Genomic DNA, 27,914 nt, shown 5'->3' with positions numbered 1-27,914 from the left:
CTTTTATCTTAAAATATTTGTAGAATAATAATAATAATTTAAAAATATGAACTGCTTATAAGTTGTTGAATCCTTCAAAATAAATATTACAACTCTAAAGAAAACAGTCAAATTTAAACAAGTGAATATAACAAATTTTGTTTATTGCAGTTAAATTCCATCTGTGAATTATTCAAATATTATTTTGTGTTATTTATGTCTAAATGAGAAGTTAAATACTGAAAAGTCTTTAAATAAGAGGAACATTTTACAACTTTAAAATGTGTGTAGATGCCATAGGTATTTGAGTGTGTATATTTACTTAGACAATTTAGTGATACCAATATTTTGTATTTTGTCATATTACTATTTTTTAATGTTGTTAAACACTTGATAATATATATTTTTATTTTTAGAATTACTGAAATGGCAACTGTAATGTCAGCAAAACTTGCTTCCTGTAGTGAAGACATAAAGATCTGGGATTCATTGTCATATGTAGTTGCACATCGGTTTTCTCCATATTCGTCTTCCATACGCAATTTGAATTGGAGTCCAGATTATATCCTTTTCTTTGTAATTTTTTGTAATTAATTAGTATATATATATATATATAGCTATATTATAAATTACATAAATTTAGATTTATGTAAATTCTTTGTATCTTTTCTAGAATATTTGAGTTACAAAACCATTTGTAATGTACAGTACCAGTGTACCAAACCAATATGTTAATTTTATACAATGTATTTTCTACATAAAAATTGGTATTGATCATTTATATATAAATGACCAATACCAATATATCATCATGCCATATACCATTATATTTTTAGTTTTATTTCTTTTTGATGAATGAATTATGTTACATAATTATCTCTTCAAATTCCTTTTCCATGATTGAGATTTTTCTCTTAAAGTGGTAAGTCTAACCTGACAATATAAATGAACTTTAGTTTGTAAATGTTTATTACAGTTAATTAATTAATTAATTAACTATAATAAACATTAATTAACTACTAATTAATTAATAGTTAATGTTCATTAAATATGTATTGCTTGTTTGCTTATTTCATTGCATGATATATTTTATTTAATTACTGTATAAGCACTATATGTTGACATATATGTAACTTATAAATACAAATTTATACTGCATCAATTGAACATTACAATACTTTAGAATTATATATAAATTGTATTGTTCTTCGTCAAAATTGTATTCCATGTTTATTTATCATAAATAAGGAGAAATTTTTTTATAAATGTCAAATATTAACATCTAAAACCTGTAGTTATATATTAAAGCCAAATAATTAATAGTAGTAGTAATATAGCCTGATATAATCCAGCAATCATTTGGCTTTAATTTATAAAGATCACTAGTGAATATTATTATACATTTGATTATTTACTGCATTAAAGTATTTTTAAGTTGATTTGGATTTTCAGTAATACCATTTTGTAACTGTATAGCTATATGTATATATTAAGTGTTCTTTATTTTGACAAAAAAATTTTTTGTCAAAATGTTTGTGTCCACTTTCTAAGTTTTTTGCATTTGATCAGAATTACTCAAATATGAAGTCACATCTCAATAGGATGAAATTAACCATGCTGACTTGAGCTTGAAACTTGAATATGAAGAATAATTCACTTGGGGATATTAAGCAACACTAAAAATCAATAACTAAGAAATATAACATTTTATTAAGTTTTTGATTTAGTAGGTGTCTGTAACATTCATTACAAGATTAGAAATTGCTGTGCATACTTTCTCTTCAATGCTTTTTTTTTTTTTTTTTTTGCAATTTGGATATAGCCTTCGATGGTCTTGTACACAATGCAATGCAAACTCCTTTTGTCCTTTATTCACAATCAATAAAAATTTGAAGACTGATAGTATTGATAGTAATAGGTATTGATGTTAATCCATCCAATAGTCAGATTAACAGCTCTTTCAGTGGAGGCTTTTACAATTCTTAACATGTTAATTGTCCTTTGGGCTGCTAAATATGAAGTGTTGTTTTTCCACATTGTAGGACATTCCTGGAGAAAATTTGTATTTATTTGTAGCTGAGAAAAGAATCTTCTTTGAATTGAAATATAACAATATTTTATATTTTAATTGAATGAAGAGTTCAGTTTGAAGTTCTTCAGATAAATGCCTACAAGTGTTGGTTATGCTTCTTTAAAGCTGCTGTAGAAATAGTTGTAAATGTCACTATATAAAAGCTCCTAATCAAGAAACAGAAATCTTGATTAGGGAGCTTTTACAGCTGCATTGCACGTAAGCCATGGTTTAATGTAAACTATTACAATAAATAGAGAAATATCATGTAAAGCTTCTTCTCTGATGGATAGTTTAAATTCTGACCTTAAGAGAAACATTTTTAGGGAATAAATTGCTCTTTCCATCCATTAAGCACGATGCAAAGCCTTCTCACTTTTTCCAAAAAGATCATGCACTCAGATCTACAAGATTCACACTCTCATTTATTCTCATAATTAGCTTAACCTCTTATTTTGTATGTTGTAAAAACACACTATTCTTGGAACTGCATAATTTATATGACATAATGTTAGTGTGAAGATACACAAATACATCTAGTACAGCCAGAAACTGAACACAAACTGACAGTGCTCCACATGTAATGACTAATCCAGGTCTGCTGAGTGAAGTGCAGTATGTCCAGAAGTGTTTTTGACACATTGACACTCAAGACGGCATGGGTTAATATTCATCAATTGCCGAGAAATGGGGGACACACTAATGTTTATATAAAGTATAATCATAAATTATATTTTGTAATTCTTAATTGGTTTACTGTCACATCTTGTGAGTGTGCCTAAAAATGGAGAAGTTGTTAAAACAACATACATTAAAAATTCGAAGGCTGATAGTATTGATATTAACTTAGGGGTAAGTAAATAGCAAGATTAGTTTATTAGTCTTGTAAGTAAATAGATATATTATACTTAATAAAAAGTTGTTTTATATAAAGTAGACCAAATATCCAGCAAACCTGGGACCAGAAGTTTGGATTTTCCAATTTTTTGGACACAGGATAAATATATACTAAAATGTAAAATAAACAATGGAAAAATTAAAAGTGAAATTATATTTAACACACTATGTCAGCCTCACATTAAAACATGGTGCCATGGAAACTAAAACAAAGCAGTTGCAAGGTGAACTACAGCTGTACTACAGCCTATCAAATCCAAAACTAACCAGTTTCAAAAATAGCAAGTTTTGTAGTAACTCTGGATTTCTGGAAGCCAGATATTTGGTCTATATTGTATATGCTTCATTTTTTGTCTTAATTAAAAACTGAATAAGTTGTGAAATAATTTACAAAATAAAAACATTTTCCTTTATATTTTCATTCAATTAATCTTTATTAACATAGGAGAAATCTTCATTTATCTAGGGAAGTTATATTATAAAGTACAGAACAAAAATACAATGTGTTATAAAAATTACTAAAGATTACAATAAGATTGTTATAAATAATACAAACACAAGAATATTTAGAACAAAGTTTCATAATTTATACAAATATTTTAGAAAACAGTCTTATTTTAAATCAATCAAAAAATGAATATTATAATAAATAAGTTAAATGATTATAACAAAAATAAATAGTTGAGTTAGTTTTTAAAGATATTTTAGAAAGTTGTAAATAACAATTGTTATCTGGCAAAACTCCTGCCCAAAATACTTTAACCTCAATCTCTGGTAAAATTTACATTTTAAAAGAAAATGTGATGTGTTCAGTTCTTTACATACTAAACAGATATTTGGGAAAAGTTTAACAATTTGAATTTTATAACAAACACTAAATTTATTTAATCTCACTTGAAGTATTAAAGAAAAAACATAATGTAACTTAAAATGGAATAGGTAATGGACATTCTTAAGAATACATGAATACCAAGAATAGAAGGTAGATACAGTACAGCCACTTTGTCTTGATTGCATTGGAATTAAAACATTATAAAGTAAATTTATATTGAATATACAAATTTACTTTATAATGAAAGTTTATATTTTTATTGTAAATTATTTCTTGCAATTTTATTACTTATATTTAATGCCACATACAATATTAGAACTTTATTTATAATGAGATTCCTTCAAAATATCATTTATATCCTGTAGATTTTAATTAAGACATGCTCTCTTCTTAATAAATAAAACAAAAAAAATATCCTTTTATGCTAAATATTTTATTTTGTATGTATAAAGTTTTGAAAGATTGCATATGCACATATGTTGCTATAGTTCAGTGTTCTATTTAACTGAAAGTTTTTTTTAATTCTCTGAACATTAATTTTTTGAAAGTTTTTCATAAAATTTTATCAAGAGAATTTCTGTATATATTTTTTAACAAACTACAAAATTTTAAAACAAACATTTTTCATAAATTTAATTTCAATATATAAAATTGTTAGTATTTAAAAAATTTACCTTTTAAATCAAATTTTGATAACTTATTTTTATACTTTCATTTGTTTTTTTGTTATAATTATTTATATAACTTTACTTGTAGAAAAAAACAAAAGCAGTATTTATTATATATTTATACTTAAAAATTTACTATTATTTAAATAAAAATTATCTGGTACCAGAATTTTGAAATGTTTGAATTGTTAATTTATATTTGATTCATAGTTTTGCAATAAAAATGATATCAATGTTTTATATTGGTGATGAAATAAAATGACCATGTTTTGTTATTAATTTCTGAAGTAATTATATTTTATACAATGAAAATTATAACAGATATTTGCATAATAAATATGGAATGTTTTTAAGCAATATTTACTTACATGTACTGTATTTATGTATATAATTTTTCTCATTGATATTTATTTTATAAAACCATCATTATTTCATGCTTATAATATTTATAGATAGTTCACACTTATGCAAGATTTGCAAATAATAATCCTCAAATACTTGGAATTGGGGGAAATAATGGCACAGTTCATGTTTGGAATTTAAAAATTCAAAAATCCAAATCTGTGTTTACAGTAAGTAGTTCATGATAAATTAAAATTGAATTAAATTATAATCAACATATATATATATATAATATATTATACAAAGGTAATTCTAAAAGTAAAGAATGTTTGTTTCTTTAGATATTTTTATTTAAGATAATGAAACAAAACTTATTTTCAGCACATATGAAACTTAGCTATTTTTCTACGTAGTCGCCATACAAAATTAAACATTTGTCATAGCGTATCATCAGCTTTTCTATGCTTCTGCACACTCAGTTACTGCCAAGTTCTTGAACCAGCTATTAATGGCCTCTTTCAGTTCGTTCTCACTTCCATAGTGATTCACGGCCAAAAAGTCCTTCAATTTTGGGAAAAGATCACTCAGAGCCAAGTCTAGGCTTTAAGAAGGATGTTCAAAAACTTCCCACCTAAACTGCTGAAGCAAGTTCTTCATCAATGCAGCAGCATGCGGACAGGTGTTATCCTGAAGAAGCACAATGCCTCTGGACAACGATCCCCGCCATTTGTTTTGAATGGCACGGCGTAGTCAGTAAAGGATCTGACAATAAGCCGCTGCATTTATGGTCTCCCCTCTAGACATGTAGTCGATAAGTAGGATGCCCTTTTGATCCCAAAACACTGTAGCCATAACCTTTTTGGTACTCAGAATTTGTTTGGCTTTTTTTGGTCTTGTTGGGGATCCGGAATGATACCATTTCATTGACCGGTGCTTTGTTTCTGGAGTTTTATGCGAAATCCAGGTCTCATCACCAGTAACAATGTGGTTCAAAAACTCCTCGCCATCCTTGTTGTACTGACTGAGAAAAGTCAAGTGCAGCTCTCCATCAGATTTTGTTTGTGTTCATCTGTCAAAAGTTGAGGAACCCACCTGGCACACACTTTTCTGTAGCCCAAATTACCACTAACAATGCCATAAAGAACTTTGTTTCTTGAAATTTCAGGAAAGATAACTGAGTCCATCTATAATGAAATGTCTGTCCTGTTGAATTTTTTCCTCAATCCTTGATTTGAGTTTGTCAGTCATAACTGAAAGTCAGCCCGAGCGTTCTTCATCATGAATATTTATTCACCCATCATTAAACATGACGCATCATTTTTGAACTGAAGCTTCATTCATCACATTGCTATAAACCTTGGTTATCTGTCTGTAAATTTCAATAAGGCGGATTTTTTCGCATTCAAAAAGCATATTACACTACGAATCTCACACTTGATGGGATCTTTAATTTTGTCACACAATTCAAAGTCACACTATAAACAATAAATGATCATTGCAGCTACCTGTTAGCATCAAATTGGCACCAAAAAAAAAAAAATGGAAAGGTCTATGACGTGCTGGGGGGGGGGGGGGAGAACTGCGCAGCTCATAAGATGAAAATGTTCTTTTCTTTTAGAATGACCCTTGTAATTGACATTATGAAAATACATATTTACATATTTAAATATTTGAGATAAATTACTATTATTTACTTAATAATATAGAAAACTAAAACATTAAAATTGCCAATAAAAATTTTTATATGTTTATTTAGAAGCACACAAATGAAATTACTTGTCTTCAGTTTAATTGGAATGATTCATATATTGCATCTGCATCATCAAATGGAAATATTATTTTGCATAATGTATTGAAGAATGAAGAACATGCATTATATTCATCACCAAGACCAGAAGTAAGTGACTTTAAGTTTTGTACACATAATCAAGTAATTTATCGTTTTAATATCATCCACATACAGTATATGTCAATATCCTCAAATAGTAATGGACCTTGAATAGTAACTACTACTCTTTACATCTTGAAGTAGTAATTGTCCTTGAATAGTAACCATCTACTATTCCAGGATTTCTGAAAACAGAAAAATAATATAAAATTAATAAGTATCACAAACTATGATAGGTAGGTACTGTATTTATTTAACAAACTAACTTTAAAGTGTGATTTACACTGAATGCAAAGGGTGTGAAATGTAACAAAGCAAAGAGAACAATCAAAGAAATGTGAGTGCACAGTACATAAGCTCACAAAGCTCACATTTTTAACTTCCTTTGAGAAGTTAAAAATTTCCACATCAGCTATTGGGAGTATATGGCAGTTAGAGTGCATTGGCAAGCACAAGCCAATGAAAACAATGTTTTCATCTCAACTAGAATTTTCAATTCATAGCATTAAAAAAAATGGTGAATGTGACAAGCTGGGAGAATGACCTAAAATTTATTTTAAAAATTGAGAATAGATTTGTTTTGTATAACATGGCTTTAAATGAGTACAGGTTTCAAAAATCAAGAAAAAAGGTTTAGAGAGAAGTTCAAGAGGTATGAACAGTGAGTTACACTTACCACCATTTACAGTGTTAATGAAATTTGTTTCACTCACTCCATTTACTTTGAAAGCAGGTACAGATGGATATAGTTCAATAATGTCAATTTTAAGAAATTATAACTTATAATGGTTATTTGAAAAACAAAAATATCTAAATATTTATCTAATCTTAAGAAGATTCTGGGATAATAACCGAAAATTTAAAATTCTATCAAACTCATTGACAAATGAAAATTTTAAAATTACCCCAAATTTTTGATTGGCTGAAAGTCAAACAAAAACAGACTGTTATTTCAAGAAAGTATTCATCAGTCTAATTCCATTCTATTAAACTTTTCTCCCTCTCTCTCTCACTATCTACAGGTATGTAAAATTTTCTGACTGCAAAATTGAAAAATATCGTATGAAATTTTTGTGCATCAGACTATTGAAATGTTATGTACTAGATTGATAAGTTAATTGCAATTGAAATTAGAAATGAATGAGTTTGCTCTTGAACTTAAAAATATTAAGAGCAAACTCATTTATTTCTAAAGCTTCTCTTAAAAGAGAATCATCTTTATCCTCTCCTTTATGCAAACTTTACAGTTTTGTATATGTAGGCATATTCTGCTATAAAGACTAGTGTCAGAATCCTGATGTTAACATAATTAATTGGTTGTATAATGTAATCATGAATCCTTCCAATAGCAAATAACATTCCTTATAAAAATTAAGACTCTGCTGTTCTTGCAAGTTTTAATAGATAATTTAGAAGTATTTGATTTTCCATGTACTTACATATGTATTTCTTACAAATTGTTATTTTAATTTACTTCTTATCCATATGATAAAAATTTTATATACTTAATAATAAGTTAGTGCTTGACATACTCTACAAATATAGCAGAAATAACAGTAAATAAATATAATGTTAATTAAAAATACTAGTAGTAAAACACATCCTACTTATTTAGACTTTTTCAGCTTGTTCAGCTCAGTTTCAGATTATTTCAACTTGTTTCGAACTTTAAAAGAAAAGATATTAATTTAATTTTATTTAATTTGTAAAAAAACTTGCTTTAGAACATGTAATACTTAAAATTTAAATATTTATATTCTTTTTGAAGTATCTTCTCTTTTAATGTTTGACTATACATAAACTGAAAACTCCTTAATAACCAAGCAAAAAATGCATTTTTATTAATATTTTAATTAAAAGTATACTGATTTAACATTTATCCTATCATATTCTTATAGTATTAATTTACAGAATATGCAGGAAATTTTATTTTTATAACATTAGAAAAATTTAGAATTACCATATTTAATCAAATATAAGATGCCATCAAATCTAAGACCCACCTTAATTTCTACTTGCTCATTCACAGATTTTTTTTCTTCATTTTTGAAAAAAAAGACAACTTAGACAAATTTATTGCACAGTAAAGTATGTGCAATAAATAACACTATCTTCCATAGTATCAAAGACAAAAATCTCTTCACTTTTTATGTTAGGATCTTCTGAATCAACACTGAATTTGATGTTTATATCTTTTCACATGTAGTGATCTTCAGTGTTATTTCAAGCATTGGAAATGCAAAATTTCTTGAAAGAGTGCTGCACAACTTTTTTCTGCAATTTTTATCCAAGTAGTTATGATGTTATTGAAATAGACTAAAAAGATTGAGCTAAGTATTGAGCTCTTAAATATTTACTATTTTGAATGTTAGTCTAATAAAATTATTAAAATGACACAATGGAATTAATGATAGAGAAATAAGATGCATGGATTGCACTAGACATTGCTAATTATGACATATATATTGAATCTAAGATACACCCTATTTTTAGAGATGCTTTAAACCTGAAAAAAGTGTCTTACATTCAAGTAAATATGGTAATTAATTAATTCATTTTAAAATAAATTGTGTATTATATTAGGTATTCATTTGTGTAAATTATATTAATTTTGTATCTATCTGTATATCAGATTATAACAAAATATTTTTAATATTTCAATAGTGTATAAATGCTCTTCAGTTTAGTTATGTTAAAAAATCAGTTTTGGGAGCAGTATCAGCAAGTGGAAGTCTCTCATTGTGGGATATAAATGAATCAAAGTTATTGTATAGCTTTAAACAATCTCATACATCTCCAGCTACAGGTATAGCCTTTTCACCAGTTAATCATCTTTTAGTTGCAAGTGTGGGACTTGACAAACGCTTAATATGTTATGATCCACAATTGAGAAGGTAAATATAATATTTCTGATATATTTCTATTTTGTTTGAAAGATTTATATTTTAATAAATGTATTTAAATCATATTAAACTTACATAGTATATCTAATTAACTTTGTCAATTTAAGCAAAAGTGAATTTGTTCTTGAAATTCTATATTTTTATTACATAGTCAGGATTTGCAATTAGTTTTTTCAGAAATAAAATATTTCATTGTGTTGAGTGTTTATGATATGAGCTCAGGATTTAAAAACGCTTTAATGCATTAACGATTTAGAATTTTACACTTTATTTTTAGATATTTATTATTTTACAGATAAATATAATTATTAGATTTAAGATTTTTAGTGTCAATATAATTCATTACAGATGAGTGATTCTTTTGTTGAAATTCCATTACACTTCATGATTTATTAAAGATAGAGTGAAAGTTCTGTTATCATTTAATTTATTTTAATAAAATATAAACTAATAAGTAGAAATTTAAAATTTTGCACATAATATCAATATGTTTAACAATATTATTTTTTAAATATGAGGAATGATGACTTGTATTTTTGAATATCATCATTTATTATCAACAAACTATAAAACAATACACTTAATAAAAATTATTAGTGATTTTTTCTTTACAAAATTTATGTTAAGTACAGATTATCAGATAAATATATTGTTAGTATTGAATAGTTTTTATTCTTAAAATCATTAATTCATGTCTTCAATATTTATTAATTTCGTTAAGTACAAAAATTATTTATATTATTTTTTTACTAGCTGTATTAAAACTTATCGTACTGAAGCTCCATTAACAGCTATAGATTTTATGAATGATGGAATTACTTTAGCTGTTGGTTCCGTGAAAGGAAAAATTTATATTTATGATCTTCGATCATCCAGTACACCAATGAAAACATTATCTGCTCATAGTAATTCAATCAATTCTTTATCATTTCAACATTCTTCATATAGTCTTTCCAATAAGGTGAGTTTATTTTAGTACATTAATTGATTTTAATTTTTTGATTTATTATAATTGCTTTATTAGTTACATCATAAAAATATTCTAAACTAACAATTATTATAAGATATGTTAGTATTCTATTTAAAAATAACACAGATTTACATGCTTAAATGTTTGAAAACTGGCAATAATTAATGTGTGATCAAATGATATTGGAGTATAATAAAATTTATTTGTTTTTGAGAGATTGTTACTATCTAGTAATAACATTTTACAAAGTATGTATTTTTTTTAAGTAATGAATTGGCTCCATTAATGTATGAATTTTTCATTATTTGAAATTGTGCCTATGTTCTTTGTATACTTTTTTAAAACTATTAATACAATGAAGTGTTAATTGAAGACCTAGACTATTTAACGTCCTTTCATTCAATTTTTTACACTGGTCAATACATCAGTCAAAAAACATTTAGGCTTAAAAGTCCCTTTAAACTTAAACCCTGGTTAAACTGGTAAAATAATTGTAACAAAACAGTTTTTGTTTGACATAAACAAAAGTATTTCGTTGATATCAAACATAATATCATTGGGGTTTATTTAAAAAGTATGAATATATTTAACTATAATTTGTATTTTTATTGATTTATTATAACAATCTTTGTATCACAGGCATATTAAATGCCAACTATTGGTTCAATGTGATATGTAGTATTTAATATATATATAACAATCATGTGTTTTCATGGTGATTATTCTAAAGTTGATTCACAAATATTAATTAATATTAATGTGATAAATTAATAATTAACTAATATTAAATATTAATTTGTGAATCAATTTAAATTTTTTTTTTATTCTAATGAAACCATGTTTTATATTTCTTTGCCTACACAGACACAATATAGTGACAATTTTTAAACATTAGGCAAATTATTCATCTTTTTATTCAGTTGGGACACTTACTACAAGACGCATTTCGGGCTCCTGCTCCTCTTCAGCCAACTTAAAATTTCCATATGCAACAAATACATATATACAGACAGCACAGCATTTTTAGGTTGACACATTCAAAATTTTTTCCCTTTTGCTAACAGTAATCAGTATACTATTACTTAATGGACTGTACTTCGTTCTATAGGTTGGGCAAAGAATGAACAGAACAACAGGACGAATTTCAACGAGTTTTTTTTAACATTCATCTATATAAATCAAATTTACAGAAAGGTATAGTAACTTCTATTATACCTGTAATTTGTATCTTAACACACTACTTAAATTTACGTAATGACTGTTGCTGCTGCTACAAATAGGTCTCCCGCACGACCATCTCAACTCAAATGTTGTTCTGTTCGTTCTTTGCCCAATCTATGGAACAAAGTACGGTCCATTAAGTAATAGTATACTGATTACTGTTAGCAAAAGGGAAAATATTTTGAATGTGTTAACCTAAAAATGCTGTGCTGTCTGTATATATGCATTTGTTGCATATGGAAATTTTAAGTTGGCTGAAGAGGGGCAGGATCCCGAAACGCGTCTTGTAGTAAGCGTCCCAACTGAATAAAAAGATGAATAATTTGCCTAGTGTTTGAAAATTGTCACTACATTGTGTCTGTGTAAGCAATTTTAAATTTCTAATAATGAATGTGAGAAATGGTAAATTAATAAAATACTCGGTTTGTTTGTAAAAATAAAATCTTAATGTAAAATATAATATTACAACATTGATACTAAATGTTCAGTTGTGATACTGTTTAAATACTTTAAAAACTAACAAATACTCTTGATACATAATAAATGATCATTAGTTCTATAACTAGTTTTACTGTTGTAGTGAATAAATTTTTTCCTACCTTAATAGTTTTATAATTTTAAACATTGTACAATTTCCTCACTTCATTATTGTGAAAATAAGATAATAATATATTAAGCTTTGTCACAAGTTATAAATAGTGTTTTTGATAACTTGAAACCGTGTCATGTTTCTATTGTTGTTTCTGTAGTGTTTTTGACTCAAAAATTCCTGAAAATATCTCAGGAAAAAGACTAACATGAGTTTTTACTACAGTAGAATCTGATTAACTGAAGTCCTGCATTATTCGAGACAAACCTGTAAATGAACACTACTTTTCTTAACTCTAAAGGATTTGTCACAAAATTTTGTCTTGTCTATAACTTGACACTGTTGAAAAGTTGTAGATGAGCTTCCTTTAATTCAAACTTCATTTCCACTGAATTTAGTGGGGGGGGAATACACCAACCTGGCATACTGATAAGTAGTGATGGCATGTGCTCAGATGTTTTGATCAGTAGTCCATCTTATGTTTTGCTGCATCATTAACAGTTGACTTCATGCTGTCAAATTGTTTATGTGCTCAATTGTTTTCATCACATTGCATTTTTTTATGTTTAAATTGTTAATTCATTAAAATATGTGAGCATTCAATAATCTGGCAGTCTCTTTAATCCAACTCCATTCTGCTTCCATATATGTTGGTTTATCGAGATTGTGCTGTGTTTTATTTTCTTTTTGAAGATGTAATAAAATAATTAATGACTTTTGTTTTAGTCCCTTGGACCTACAAAAAAATCTGCCCAGCTATGCAAAGATAAGGAATTGTTTGCTTCCAATGATATAAATATGAATCAGAAAGCAGTTCTTCGTAATAAAGATATCAACTGTAACCTTTCCCCAAAAGTCCTTGATAAAAGTTCAGGTAAGTAATTTATTTTATATTTACAAACAAATTTATATAAATTTATTAAAAGTATTCATTTTTGTGTAAATTGAGAATACTCGATTAGAAATGCAATCACTGCTAGATATATTTACTTTTGTTTAAGACTTAATTTCATTTATTTTTTTATTTATGAAATTTTTGCAAGTTTCATGAGTTAAGTAGAAATACACAATTGAAAAATATTTAAAAATTAGGAAAAACACATGTAAAATACATGTAAATACTGATAGGAACAGAAAGTATAAAAGTATTTTCTGAAATTTATGCTGAGACTGGTTGGAAAATCAAATAGAGCTAGTTTATACTTTTTACATACAGAAAATTTTCTGTCAGTTTAGCTAGTAGGAGAAGTTTCTCATGATGATCATTCTAATCATGTGGTTGTATCTTAATTCAAAAAAATAGCAGATACTCTTTTTGCTGGCATGATGACTAGTAACTAGATGTTTAAATTTAAATTTTGATATAAGATTTAATGTACTGCATATTTGAGATTATTAAATTTTACTGATTTTTAATATACTTCACTCTATTGTTTGATATGTTCATATCAATTGGATTAACTGTTACATTATTAAATCATGTAAGCTATATCTTTGAAACAATTTACAAACTCATTAAAATCAATTATGACATAGTTTGACTAAATTATTTTCTATAAATCATTATCATGTAGGCCAAATACAAATTTTTTATTAGTGATTGATTTATTTATAAATAGTGAAATTTCTGAAAAAAAATTTTCAGAAATACATTGAATATAGAGGTTGGTGCACTTAAAATTTCCATTGCTGTGTTGCTCCTGCTGTTGGCTATGTATCCTTCAAATATAGAGGAACATGCAATCCAGACATTTTTTGGTAAAGTGAGTGGATCCAATAATCCCTCCTGTATTAATTAACCCAAGTAGAATGTATATTTAATAAAATACAATAAATATAAGTACAACTTTTAACAAAGATAAAACTTTTGCTTCAGTCATTTCCTTCTGTAGAATGTATATTTTTCTGAATCACTTTTTCTAAGTATGTGGGGTAGGAGTATTGGCTCTTTAGTGTTGATTTTACAGGAAATGCAGACTATGTTTCCTTGACCAACTTAGCTACGATTACTGACCTTGAGCTAGACTTGAAACTTTAAAAGATAAGCTACAAGGCACTTTTTTGAGAGCTTCTAGTCTGTACTATTTTCATAATCAATTCATAGGTACTTTTCTGATTGAAAACTACTAGTCACAAACTTTTACATTTTTAGGTACTTTGTCTATGAAAAAATATTCTTTTTTTCTTGAGAGCATTTTTCTATAAGCTAGTATGCAATAAAAAGATCTTAAAATATATATTTTCTTGTATTTATTAACATTATTTAACTTGTGTGATTTTGTTTTTAGAGAATAGTCTTGAAGTTACTGATAACAGTACAATTCCTACAAGTTCATCACTAAGTAAGTTTATTTATGTAGATAATTTTATTATAGTTTAAAACCTAATTTAATTTTGTTATAAAATCTCTCAAGCAATAGTGTGTGTTGAATTATAAAAGAATTATAAAAATGATATTTACAAACATTGCAAAAATTGTTTTAATGATAAAATAAATAAGACTCAATACACACTGTTGCTTATTTATATATACAGTCAAATCTGTTTTTGTGCGGGGGATAGGGACCGCATAAAAGAAAATGCATTAAAAAAAATCGCACGAAACTTCACGAGTGGCTATAAAAAATAGTTTTCGCAACACAATTAAAAAAATATTTTTTTTATGCGGTGAATAGGGACCGCATAAAAAAAGTCTCACGTAGAAAATAACTCGAAACTGTACGAAATAACTAGGAATTGCTTTTTTAACTCCTTGGGCCTTTTTCTGCAACACCTAATGGGGAAAAAAATCCTCTAAGAATTTTAATTTTTATATTAATTAATTATTTCCACTTAAATACGAATCTAACATTAAAAAGTTAAAAATAATCGTTAAATAATGATTTTATTTGATAAATATAGCTGCAGGAAGTGTTATTTCATTTAACAAGGGGTGAAATTTCACACCTGCAGTCTAAAGCTGGAGGGGAGCTAACTTTAAATATAACACATCTGTTTAAATATAACATAATATTTATGGTTTTTATGCTATTAAAATAAGAGGGGACCGAAATAAACGTATGAGAAAAAAATTTTTCTGAATAGAAAATGAAAAAACCTGCCGATGTCATAGAAAACAACCAATAGAGTTTTTAAAAATTTTACAAAAGTCAATTATGTTCCAATTTGATTGAAATTTTCATATACCGCACAAAAAAATCGCACAGAATAAATCGCACAAATAAATCGCACAGAAAAAGACCGCACAAAAAGGTTTGACTGTATATATATATTTATTTATTTATTTATTTTGTATTTTAACTCAGATTTTATTTACACTTTTTATTATTATTTGTTGTTAGTGTAAATTGTTTTAAATCATTAGGGCTGTGTACAATGGTCTTCTGGGACCACTCATCTAATGTTTCTTTAACAAAGAATAAAGATAATAATTAATTATAGTTAATTTCATTAAATTAAATCACAAATAAACGAAGATAAATGGCTATCTTCAAATAATCTGGGAATTACCTAAATTAATTTTACTTATTGACAACTGTAGCTATTGATAACTATGATTATTTAAGTTATATCCAATAATTTAAATATTTTTTCAAGATAACTCTTAACTAGTAAACAGTTCTAACACTGATATCAGTAACGATTTACATTTTCAATACATTTATATTGATTATTTTCATGTTTTAACTTATTTAACTTAATATTTTCAGGTGATTTTTCATAATAATTAATTTAATAAATAAAATGTAAAAATTAAGTTAAAAATAAATAAATTATAGCTCAAGCTAATGATCTCCAGCTTTAGTAAACATTGTAAGACTAAGTGTTAATCAATATTGAAGTGAACTTTTCTTGTGATATCACAAAAAATCAATATGTTTGTCTGTCATAACTTTTACTGTTGATTATTAAGTCAGTACCTATTTGTCATGTTCTTCAATGAAAAATTGACGAACATGACAAACTATTGATTCTCTATTTATTTCTGAACTATTAAACGATTCTCAGATCAACATGCTGAATATTTTATGTAACAGACATTTAAGGAACAAAATGAATTGAATGGACTTGTGATATGGTTTATTTACATTGCAAACTTGAAGTTCTCTATGAGACTTCCCTGGGGGTTTTGAACAGAAGGTATTTAAATTGTTTTTTATATAAAGATAAGACTGTAGCAGTTATATTATTAAATTATTCAAACTATAAAACAGAAAAATAGATTATTAAATATTCAGGACTTGAAATTTCCTGTTACCAGATTGCCATTGACAACTAGAAATTTTTGTTTGCTGACTAAAAGAATCTAGCTAAAAATTTTATCCTTACCAATTCAATTTTTTTTCTGTGGGAGAAAACAATGAAATGTATTCAATGCAACAGGATTGTCAATGACTAGTGCATGAAGGAACTGTCCATAATTTTGGAAATTTTGGATTTGTAGCCATTCTCCTGATTTTGCATTTTGTTTAAAAATTATCCCAAAAAATATTTATTTAGCTTGCTCTGGTTGTTAGGTGGAATTTAGTAACAGATTGCTTGATTGCTCGGTTAAGCTTAATTCGAATATGAACTACCATCTACATTTCAGGCAGGTTTCAGTGAAAAATTAATTTTTTTAAATATATATTTTTGTTCTATTTACATATGAATTAATGTATTTCTCAATTGACTATAGAAAAATTTTAAACAAATTTTTAAATACATAAAATTGTTTAAGTTGTTGGTAGGTGGCTGTAGGAGGAAAACAATCACATGATCCAAAAAATCTCAAGCAATAGTTTGGTCCAAAACAATTGACCATGATCTAAAACTTAGTCTTTCTGAATCATGTCTACTGAACTGATTTAAATTGAATGTTGGTCAGTCATCAATTTAAATATCAGTTTAAATCAGTATCAAAAAGATTATTTGAGTTATTGATTTTTGCTGCTATTAATAACTTGACAATTATAATACATATATCTGTATGTACTGAACTTTTTTACACTATTGGATAATGCTATTTATGAATAACAATTACTTAATTAACATTGGTTTTACTTTCTCAGCTGTTATAGAATATAACATAGAAAAGGATAGTGTAAGGTTTGGACTGGTGTAGACTCGGCTTAAATATCCCACTTCACTGACACCAGTGTAAGGTTTCCGACAGGTGGGGATAAGTTAATCCCGTGTCAGGATGACCCTAAGGGACGTTTGCATGTGGGAGTGGCGGAGGAGGCAAATGATGACAAGTGTTTTACATAAGGAAACCCGTTTATTGGAGAACATATATGCTTACATCCACAATAGACAGTCCACTTCTCTACAGTCCTTCGGAGTGGCGAGGATTTCCCTTCCGTCGAAGCCCCGGGGCGGACGAGATGAGATCGCTGGACCGATGCTCGCAGAGGTGCGGAGGCGTCGTACGTCGTTGGCGGCGACACAACACAACACAGGTCACAGCTCTTTGCGGGATGCGGAGGAGACTCTGTCGACCTTCGGGATCCCGGGTTTTTATAGTTCTTCGCTCGCTATTCTGATTTCCGATTGGTCTTTCCCTTGTTTCTAGGCGAAACTCGGGACGACCCGGGTCATGGGAAAGGTCCGACTCGGAGTGTCCATCTGGCGTCTTTTTGACCATTGTGTTCGGAGACTGTTGACAAATTTACATGACTCGAACTCATAATTTAGCCCGTTAATTGCGATTTCTGTCATAATTCCATTTATTTATGGACTTTCGTGTCAGAGTTCGACTCTTCCATTTGACATAGATGGATCGTTTTGAACACGTGTTTTGGCACTGTTCCGCACCTGTTCCGACACGTGTTCCGACACTCGTTGTTTACATTTTGCGTCGCGATGTCTAGATCAAGAGTTTTTTTCTCTTTCTTTCTCTCTCTTTTCTATATAATCTATTGTTGTAATTTAAATGGAAGAATTTCGTGATTTACGGATCTCGTCTGCAACCTCACAATAGTGATCAGTCAGATATTTTAACACTCCAGGAACCCAAAAATGTAAAAAACATAAGTTAAAATTCAGTTATAAAACATAAGACTAGTGAAACTTCATGTTTTTTTTCTTCCAATATCCATATTAAATCAGAGACCAAGACTTTTTTAAAGACCACTGCTATTTTATTCTTTTCCTTTATAAGCAATGCATTTTGGGTTAAATTTTTTAAATCCCTCCTCAGGCTATAAATTCACAAAAAGAATGCATGAACAAAGTTATTTGATGTATTAATTACAAATAATATAAGCTACAAAACACTAACCTTCTGACATAAAAGTCATTTAATTTGTTTTAACCCCATTTCACGTATGTCTTAATGTTGAATAACTTGCACAATTGATGTATTATACCAGTGTTGTTGGAGTGAATTCCTCCCTTAAAAAAATCTAAAAAGCCGGATGTTCATTCTGCACCACAATCTTTGTATCTTCAGCTGTATTATCTTGGCTTCTTTCTCCATATCTTTTATAAAAGATATATATTGTTTATGTAAAAAGTTTTTTTTTTAAATTGATAGAACCAATTAAAAAGATTTTCAATGGAACAGATATAAAATTTAAGTTAAAATTCAGTTATAAAACATAAGACTAGTGAAAATGTCTTTTTTCTTCTAGTATCCATATTAAATCAGAGACCAAGACTTTTTTAAAAGCCACAGCTATATTATTTTTTTCCTCTATAAGCAATGCATTTTGGATTAAATTTTCTTAATCCCACCTCAGACTATAAATTCACAAAAAAAAAAAACATTTAGGAAATTCTGTAATTCTCTGCATGCATGTGTATCAGTTTCTATTTTGCATTATATCTCAGGACTGGATGAACTAAAAAATTTTAAACTTGGCAAGATTATTTCTGTATATGGGGCATTGATGCTATTAAATTTTGGCAATTAAAGATCAAGGGGTGGAAAGATAGAGGACATGTCATGTTTTGAGTGGAGTTAGACTTAATGAAAATTTAACTTGTTAACTTGTTATTAGCATTTAAACTTTTTTAAAAACCCTATCTCCACTCTCAAAATTAAGCTTTTTGTCCTTTTATAATAATTAATAATATAAAAATTATCTTTTTAATAAAATCTCAACACATGGTGCCACACACAATTTTAATTTTGTGCTAATGTGTCTTAATGTTTTTTAAATAGAGAACTTTCTCATAATTCAATAAAATTACTCCTCTTAAGCTTTTATTATTGTTTAAATTTCATATTGTAGTATAATTAAAAATTATTGGCTTCCTTAATGGTTTTCTTAACCTTCTGTTCAAGTGCTGAGAAAGTTGAGCAAGAGCCCTTGCAGGCATTTTTTTTTCCCCACTACAGTTTAAATATGAAAATTGTTTAATAATTACAAAAAGTTTATAAAAAATACATGCAGTATATTTTAAAAAGTAGTTATTAAAATGTGATATAATTATATTTGAAATAATTCATAAATAAAAAATAAATATGTCATTTTTATAGATAAATAAATTTTTTTGTCTTTATTCAGAATTTAACTTTTTAATAATTTAAAGATGAATTAATTTTATTTCTTACGTGTTCTGTATTTTATTTTGTAGAATTAGATTCTGTTTTTTCGCCAATTGGCTGTCATGAAAATAGTGAATCTACCATAAATATTCGTAGACAACCAATTGGAGGAGGCAACAATACAAGCACTACTTCTAATTATTCTGAGTCAAATGTTCTTCAAAGTCCTAAAGTAAATTATGAAATTTTTTTAAAATTTTATTATTTTTATAAATAGGTTTAATATGTAACATCTAAATATATATATTACTATTTATATTTTGTAAAGCTCTAGCAATAATTTTATATTAAATTGTTTTAAATTTTCTGAAAAATTTCATTAATACTTATAAGAAATGCTTTTAAGCAAGAACAAATTGTAACAAAATATTATAATTTTGGTATAAGCACAGTAATATTGTATAATTAGAGACCATTTTTTTGAGTTGCACCGCTCCAGCATCAAAGTATTTGCTCCGGCTCCGCTCCATGCTCCGGTTAAAATATTCTTATAGCAATTACACTAATTTTTTCTTTGATATCTAAGTACATATAAAAAAAAACTTGTTTATTTACAACTAATTTATTATTAAAAAAACCTACAACCTAAAATTTATTCCTTTTCTTTTCTTTCGAAGACACAATGTAGTGACGAAAAGAAATGAAAATACAAAACACGGTTTCCTCAAGATAGAACTAAAATTTATTCATTGATTTTAATAAATAAAATGGCAGACAGCAAATTGTCCTTCATTGACTGCCTATTATCACTTAAAGCAATCTTAATCTGGAAAATAGATGCTCAACACTTGCTTGAGAAGTTCACATGCTTGAAGCAACTCTGCATGCTTTTCTGATGCACTCCAGATAATGGTCAATGGTTTCAAATACATTCACCTTTAATCTCCCCATATCCTCTATTGCATTACAGTCTTTCTCAACATGTTTGTCTATTTCATTGTCATCTTTATTATGTATAGCGGAAATTCAATGACTGTTTTCTCTTCTATCCAATTCTTTTTCAAAATCTATATTTATTATATCACAGGTTGGCTGTGACAGCTCAACAATTGCTGGCTTTTCAGCCAAATCAATTAGTATTTGCCTTTTGATTCGCCATTGGATGTCTGAAAGACCTTCTTTCGCTTTTAATTTTTCTGCCGCACTTAATAAGATTCTATACCTAGAATCAGCATACATTCCAGCAAGAAAATGTATGTTTTGAATAAGCTTTTCTTTCTGCTTTTTCATGGAAGACAGAATTCCTAATGCAACATATCCTCCAAATTCTTCCATACATTTTTCTAGTTTACACCATTCTTTCATAAACATCTCCGGAGTAAGATTGGCAGCTTGAAGGGCAATTGTCAAAATGTTTGGTTTTTCTAAAACAGCTCTGATAAGTTTTACTTCGTCCCATTCTGCTTTGCGAAATTCTAGGTCTTTTGTCCCAGCAGCAGCTACTTGGTCACAGTAGTGTTTGAAAGAAAGATGATGATCAAGCATGGCATATGTAGAGCCCCATCTTGTTACTGTATCTAGAAATTGAGTTTTACCATACATTCTCAGCAAAACATTACAAATTGTTGGCATTCATAATTTTACCACAACCTGTTGAACTTTCCCTAATATTTTTGTTATTCATTCATTCTTTAATCCATCCCAAATGGCCAGTTCAAAAGTGTGAATCCCACACCTCATTAGTTGAATTTTTGTATTAGCATTACTCCACGCTGGTAATATTAGGGAAGGATTTTTAACCCACTGTGGCGAAATTTCTACATTCATTTCTTCAGTGTCTTCAGTTTTTTCATATTTATCCTGAAAAATATTTTTATGATTGCAAAGTTTATTTACAGCAAATGTCATGTTTGCTGTATTATCTACACAAATACTTAGTACTTGTTTTTCATTGATTTCAAATTTGTTCAAAGTTACTTTAATTTGATTTTTCACATATAAAGAGTTATGTCTTCCTTTAGTATTGACAATATTCAATGTTTTTATTTCAGTTTTCTTGTTTTTTTCATTTCAAAATTGTACATTGATGGCAAGAAAATTTCTATTTCCACGGGTTGCAGCATCTAGCTTTAAATAGCATAATTGTCCTTTTAAAGTTTGTCTTAGATTGATGCAAGCAGACTCTGCTGTGCTTATTACTAAATGACAAACAGCATCATGTCCTATTGAAACACAAAGCTTCTGAGCTATTTTGCCAGTAATCTTTTGGAATCCTTTGTTATTTAATGTGAATACAGTGAGTGGTGTCGTACTCATACAAACCATCTCAACAAGTCCCTCGTGGAAAGTATTGCTATCCATAGTGATTGTAATCTTCGATGATGTAAAATAGGTATCAATTTTTGGTTGATCAGTTCTGCATTTCTTATGACATGAAAGTGCAATGGTAAAATTGTCATGATTACGTTTTCTTCTTGCAGCAGCTTCGTCTTGTTGATTCTTCTTTTTAACTAACCCTTTGTAAATTTCAGGAAGATTATGCTTCACATGCCACCGAAGATTGAACTTTTTCAACACACTAGTTCCACTTGCTTTGAAGTTGCATTGTATAGATTTGCCATTTATAATGTGTTCCATCGTGCATGTAACTGATTTTTCTTTCCATTATCATATTCAAATACGAATATCTCTTTAAACTCTTCTTCCATAAATAGACTGTCTATCATGGGTGATGGTTTTAAATTTTGGTTGACACCATGGCTTAAATAATCAAATATTTAAGTGTTATTAATTGAGAAATTATGCATATAAACATTTGTGCATACAAAATAACCAAATAATAATAATAATCATCACAGATAAAACAATTTAACACAACAGACCAGACATCACACTCATTGACAAACACAATAAAATCACATACATTATAGACATATCCATTCCAAACACTCACAATATACAAAACACATGCACTGAAAAAATTAGCAAGTACACAGAACTCGCCCAGGAAATAAGGTATCTGTGGAGGATGGATAGGGTGCTTATTGTACCTGTTGTTCTCTCCTCTACAGGTGTCATACCACACACACTACACAAAAGCCTAGGTACATTACAATTTAATAGAAACACATACATCACACTACAGAAGGCCACTATATTGAATACATGTCACATTGTGAGAAAATTCCTGAATACAGACACACATACTGATACACTTTTTTAATTTCTATCAGTGTGTGTGTCTGTATTCAGGAATTTTCTCACAATGTGACATGTATTCAATATAGTGGCCTTCTGTAGTGTGATGTATGTGTTTCTATTCAATTGTAATGTACCTAGGCTTTTGTGTAGTGTGTGTGGTATGACACCTGTAGAGGAGAAAACAACAGGTACAATAAGCACCCTATCCATCCTCCATAGATGCCTTATTTCATGGGCGAGTTCTGTGTACTTGCTAATTTTTTCAGTGCATGCGTTTTGTATATTGTGAGTGTTTGGAATGGATATGTCTATAATGTATGTGATTTTATTGTGTTTGTCAATGAGTGTGATGTCTGGTCTGTTGTGGTATATTGTTTTATCTGTGATTATGGCTCTGTCGTAGTACATTTTGTGCGTGTTGTTTTCCAATACTGTCTGTGGAATGTATTTGTAGTATGGTTCGTGGATGTCTACTAATTTGTGTTTCTTTGCAAGCTCTTGATGTATTATATTTGCTACTTGATTATGTCTGTGTAAATAATCTGTCTGTGCCAAGAGCTTGCAACCAGAAGTGATGTGTTGTATAGTTTCTGGCATGATGTGACATTTTCTGCACGTGTCAATCGTGAGTGTTGCATCTTTGAGTATGTGTTTTCTGTAGTTTTTAGTATTTATGACCTGATCCTGTATGGCAATCATGAATCCTTCCGTCTCCCCAAAGAGGCATCCCCGAGCTAACCAGCTGTTTGATGCAGTTTTGTCAACAAAATCCTGGGCCAGATCATAAGGATGCCTGCCATGGAGTGCCTTTCGAGCCCACGATTGCTTAATGGTGTCTATGCTTTTTATATGTTGTGTTGTGTTCATATGATGTGAGTGTAAGTTTAATGGTGTGTTATTTGAGTCTGCTAGAGTTACTGCTTTATGTAATTGTGATGTTTCTTGTTTTTTGTAGAAAAACTCTCGCAGTGACTGTATTTGTTTGTAGTGAAGGTTAACTATGTCAATCAGGCCACGTCCGCCATCTTTACGTGGAAGGGTTAATCTTTCTGTGGCGGATTTAGGATGATGATGTTTATGCTTAGTAAGTGTTGTTCTTGTTTTCCTTTGGAGTTGCTCAAGATCTGTGTGAGTCCAATGTATAACTCCAAAAGAATATGTGAGTACTGGGATGACATATGTGTTTATTGCTTTAACTGTGGGTTTTGCATTTTAACTGTGTTCTGAGAATAGCATTTAACCTACTTTGGTATTCTTTAATTAATCTTTGCTTTATTTGTGCATGTTCTGTTAGTTTGGCCTGTTGGAATCCTAAATACTTGTAGAACTCGCCCTCTTCCATGGATTCAATAACGTCTCCATTTCCAAGTGCAAAATCTTCTTTCTTCAGGATTCCTTTTTCTATGTGAAGTGTTTTGCATTTATCTAGGCCAAATTCCATTTGTATGTCCTTGGTGTAGGAATGTGTGATTTGTAGGAGTTGATGAAGTTGTTTTTGTGTGGATGCATAAAGTTTTATGTCATCCATGTACATGAGATGTGACAGTGTAAACTGTGTTGTTTTTTCGTGTATGATATTGTAACCATATTGCGTGTTGTTTAACATGTTGGATAATGGATTCAGGGCTAGGCAGAACCAGAGAGGACTCAAGGAATCTCCTTGAAAAATTCCTCGCCTAATAAAAATTTGGTTTGTTTGTATGGAAGTGTTATGAACCCTGAGATGTAGTGTTGTTCTCCAGTGCTGCATAGTTTTTTGAAAGAATGCAATGAGTGATGGATGTATTTTGTACATGTGTAGGATATGTAGCAGCCAACTGTGTGGAACACTGTCGAATGCTTTTCTGTAGTCTATATATGCCATGTGTATGTTTCTGTGTTGTTTGTGTGCTTGCCGTAGAATGACTGAATCTATGAGTAACTGTTCTTTGCATCCCCTGTGGTTTCTACAGCAACCTTTTTGTTGTTCTCTAAGAATGTTGTGTTCTTCAACATGTTTGTATATTTTGTTTGTGATACATGATGTCAATAATTTGTAGAGTGTTGGAAGACATGTAATTGGTCTGTATTGTGTGGGGTCTGTGGTATTGTTGTTTTTAGGTTTCATGTAGGTGATGCCCTGAGTAAGAAAATTTGGCATGTCTTGTGGATTGATGATGATGTGTGTTAGGTGTTTAGCTAGTTCCTGGTGCAGTGATGTAAACTTTTTGTACCAGAAATTGTGAATGTTGTCTACACAGGTGTCTTCCAGTTGTGTGCTCTGTTAACAGTGTATTGGAAATCATGTATGTTTATTTCAGCACAGGGCATAGTTGGTATGTTGTGTAAGTTTCTGTTCTCCTCCTCGATCCAGCCTGCTTCAGCATTGTGCGTGACAGCACTGGACCAAAGAGAAGACCAATATGTTGTGAGTTCTTCTTCTGTTGGTGTGCCACTGTGCTGTGTATCAGTGTTTGCTTTGTTATTAATTTGTCTGTAAAAGAGTTTTTCATTGTTTGTAAATAATTTATTTTGTTGTTTTCGTAGTGTACATGTTTTGTATCGTTTGAGTCTACGTGCTTTGGCAGCAAGTTTTTGTTTTAGTGTATCAATGTATTCTGTAATGCGTGTGTTGTGATGTTCATGTTTTGTGTGTGTTTTTATTTTCTTGAAAATGTTTTTGAGCTGTTTCCTTAATTTGGGTGTTATGTTGTTTTTAGTGTATTGTGTTAGCCTGCCTAATTGCTGTCTAATGTCATTTATTTGTGTTTCTATTCTTCTCTGCCAGGCAGGCTTGTGATAGAATTGTGTTTTCTGTGTATTTGTCTGTGATTGTACTTTCAGTCCATGGTGTGTCACTACTGTGACTGCCCCAGCATAAACTAATGTATGAATGTCTGCGAGTGTAGAAATTGAATGAATGTAGTGTGGTAGTAAGTGAGTGTTTACATAATTTAGTGTTTTTCCTACTTCCTTCGACGTGTTGATTTTTGGTATTCGTGGTCTTTGTGTGGGATCTGTGCCTGTATATTTAGTGAGTGTTTCCTGAAATATAAGTGAGAGCGTATTAACTAAATCCATGTCTATGTTATCAGTGATGGATGAGGAAGTGTCTGTAGTATCATTAGTGCTAATTGTTGTATGTGTGTTATTATCAATGCTTGTTACTGGATTATCCTGACAGGTTACATGATCTTCATTAATGTTAGATGTTTCTGTCTGTTGATGTATTTGATCAGCAACCTGTTGTTTGAAAAGTTCAAGTGTTGTTTGTGGAATAAGGTTGTTGTGTATAATTGTTCTTTTTTGATCAACAACCCTTTGTTCGGTGACAGTGAGATGAGGATACTGTTGTGTGAATCTATGGTATAGTTGTTGTCTGTATGCTGTCATGTTTGTTTCGAGTTTTGTGATCGTGTAGTAAGTACGGATGATAAACTCATTCATTTCTACTGTCCATTTCATCCGTTGGCGTGGTTTTCCAGCCTTTGTGGTCTGTGGATGCATTGCCACAGAAACACCAAGGCTGGGTTGGTTCCTCACATCTGTTGAGGGCATTGCAGTAGCCATGCTTGGGCCGGTGCTGCTTTCGCCACCGGTAACCAGGGGAGACTGTGGCCTATTTTTCGAACGTGAGCCTCTGCCTAACTCACAAACTGTCACACTCAAAATGAAATGTAAGAATGAATATTTGTGCTTCCATATGAGACTGGAGAGAGAGAGAGAGAATATTAGTGCTGCTCCTGGTGGTGAATTTTTGTACTGATGACTAAAGCCACTCGTAAGCAGAGTTTAAAATCTGCTACTCATTAGCACCCCTCCCCATTAACTCCACATCTGTGATCATCAAGAATTCAGAGAACTGAGGGGTCACAAAGGGGAAAAGAATAGCTTGGTTCAAGGGATAGTGGAGAGAGAGGTTCCCACCTTTCACATGGGACATACGTGGAATGGATGTAAAATTCATCTGTGCTTGTGATCACCTTTCTGTTTATTTCAATTATTGTATTCTTAACATTTGTAATATTACAACTTATGCTACTTCCATTCTCACCGTCTTAAATATTAAATAAATATATATATTGGAGCAGCAAAGCACTACAAATTTCCATGCTCCAGCTCTGCTCCTGCTCAGAGTAAAAATCCATTGCTCCACCTGCCCCATGCTCCAGCTCCGCTCCAAAGCCCTGGCTTATACCACTATACTAAGTCAACAAACTCAGTTTATTGGTATTAAAGATCACAAATAATCACTTTTAATGGACTCAATGGTTTTGACAGAAACAAAAATGTCATTGTCAGGAAATAATTATAAAATGATTAAAAAAATAATCTGTTTTATTGTTCCACACCAAAAAGCTGTTTGTTGACTTACTATTTTAATTTCTTGGTATGATTTATTATCAGCTGTGTAATATTAACTTACTTTTCTGAGGCATGTAGCATTTGAAAATGTAAACTTTCTTTGATTTGGTAGACACGCAGTCTACCATTTTCATGCAGGCTACAAATTCATTTTCCTATCTTTAACTGAATTTATGTAATTAGAAAACTTCCTCTCTCTATAAACAGTGAAATTAAATTGCATGATATAAACAAACACAATGTGTTTCATTTCAAAAATACTAATTTTAATTTTTCAAAGTTAAAAAAAAATATCTTATTTCTTTATATTATCAATTTTAATAAATAGTTTTTTTTAAAGATAATTAGACAAGAGAAAATATATAATATTTTTTATATCATTTAACTAATGCAATTTGACTTTTATACTTTCTTTTTCTTAACTTTCACTAGATTCACTTTCTAATAATTCATTTGAAAACATAATATATTATTACTTATATTAATAATAATAATATATTATATTGTTATTTCATGCTTTAGTATGTTTTATGAG

At 29.4% G+C, this 27,914-nt stretch overlaps 1 protein-coding gene across 3 annotated transcripts in view; it reads left to right on the top strand.

The window, feature by feature from the left end:
* Positions 1-27,914, top strand: part of LOC136985771 (protein NEDD1-like) — an 85,464-nt gene that overhangs the window by 47,079 nt on the left and 10,471 nt on the right. For all 3 annotated transcript variants that reach the window (XM_067283115.1, XM_067283117.1, XM_067283116.1), the window contains exons 2-10: positions 396-541; positions 2,808-2,902; positions 4,900-5,019; positions 6,546-6,686; positions 9,342-9,571; positions 10,334-10,541; positions 13,087-13,234; positions 14,649-14,702; positions 19,924-20,066. In XM_067283115.1, coding sequence (XP_067139216.1) covers positions 396-541; positions 2,808-2,902; positions 4,900-5,019; positions 6,546-6,686; positions 9,342-9,571; positions 10,334-10,541; positions 13,087-13,234; positions 14,649-14,702; positions 19,924-20,066 — 1,285 coding nt within the window. The remainder of the gene's footprint in view (positions 1-395; positions 542-2,807; positions 2,903-4,899; positions 5,020-6,545; positions 6,687-9,341; positions 9,572-10,333; positions 10,542-13,086; positions 13,235-14,648; positions 14,703-19,923; positions 20,067-27,914) is intronic.

This window comes from Centruroides vittatus, unplaced genomic scaffold, assembly GCF_030686945.1.
Source record: "Centruroides vittatus isolate TY-2023 unplaced genomic scaffold, ASM3068694v2 contig_979, whole genome shotgun sequence".
NCBI classification, from domain to species: Eukaryota; Metazoa; Arthropoda; class Arachnida; order Scorpiones; family Buthidae; genus Centruroides; species Centruroides vittatus.
The sequence above is the reverse complement of the archived record's forward strand: the minus strand, read 5'-3'. Positions and strand labels throughout refer to the sequence as shown.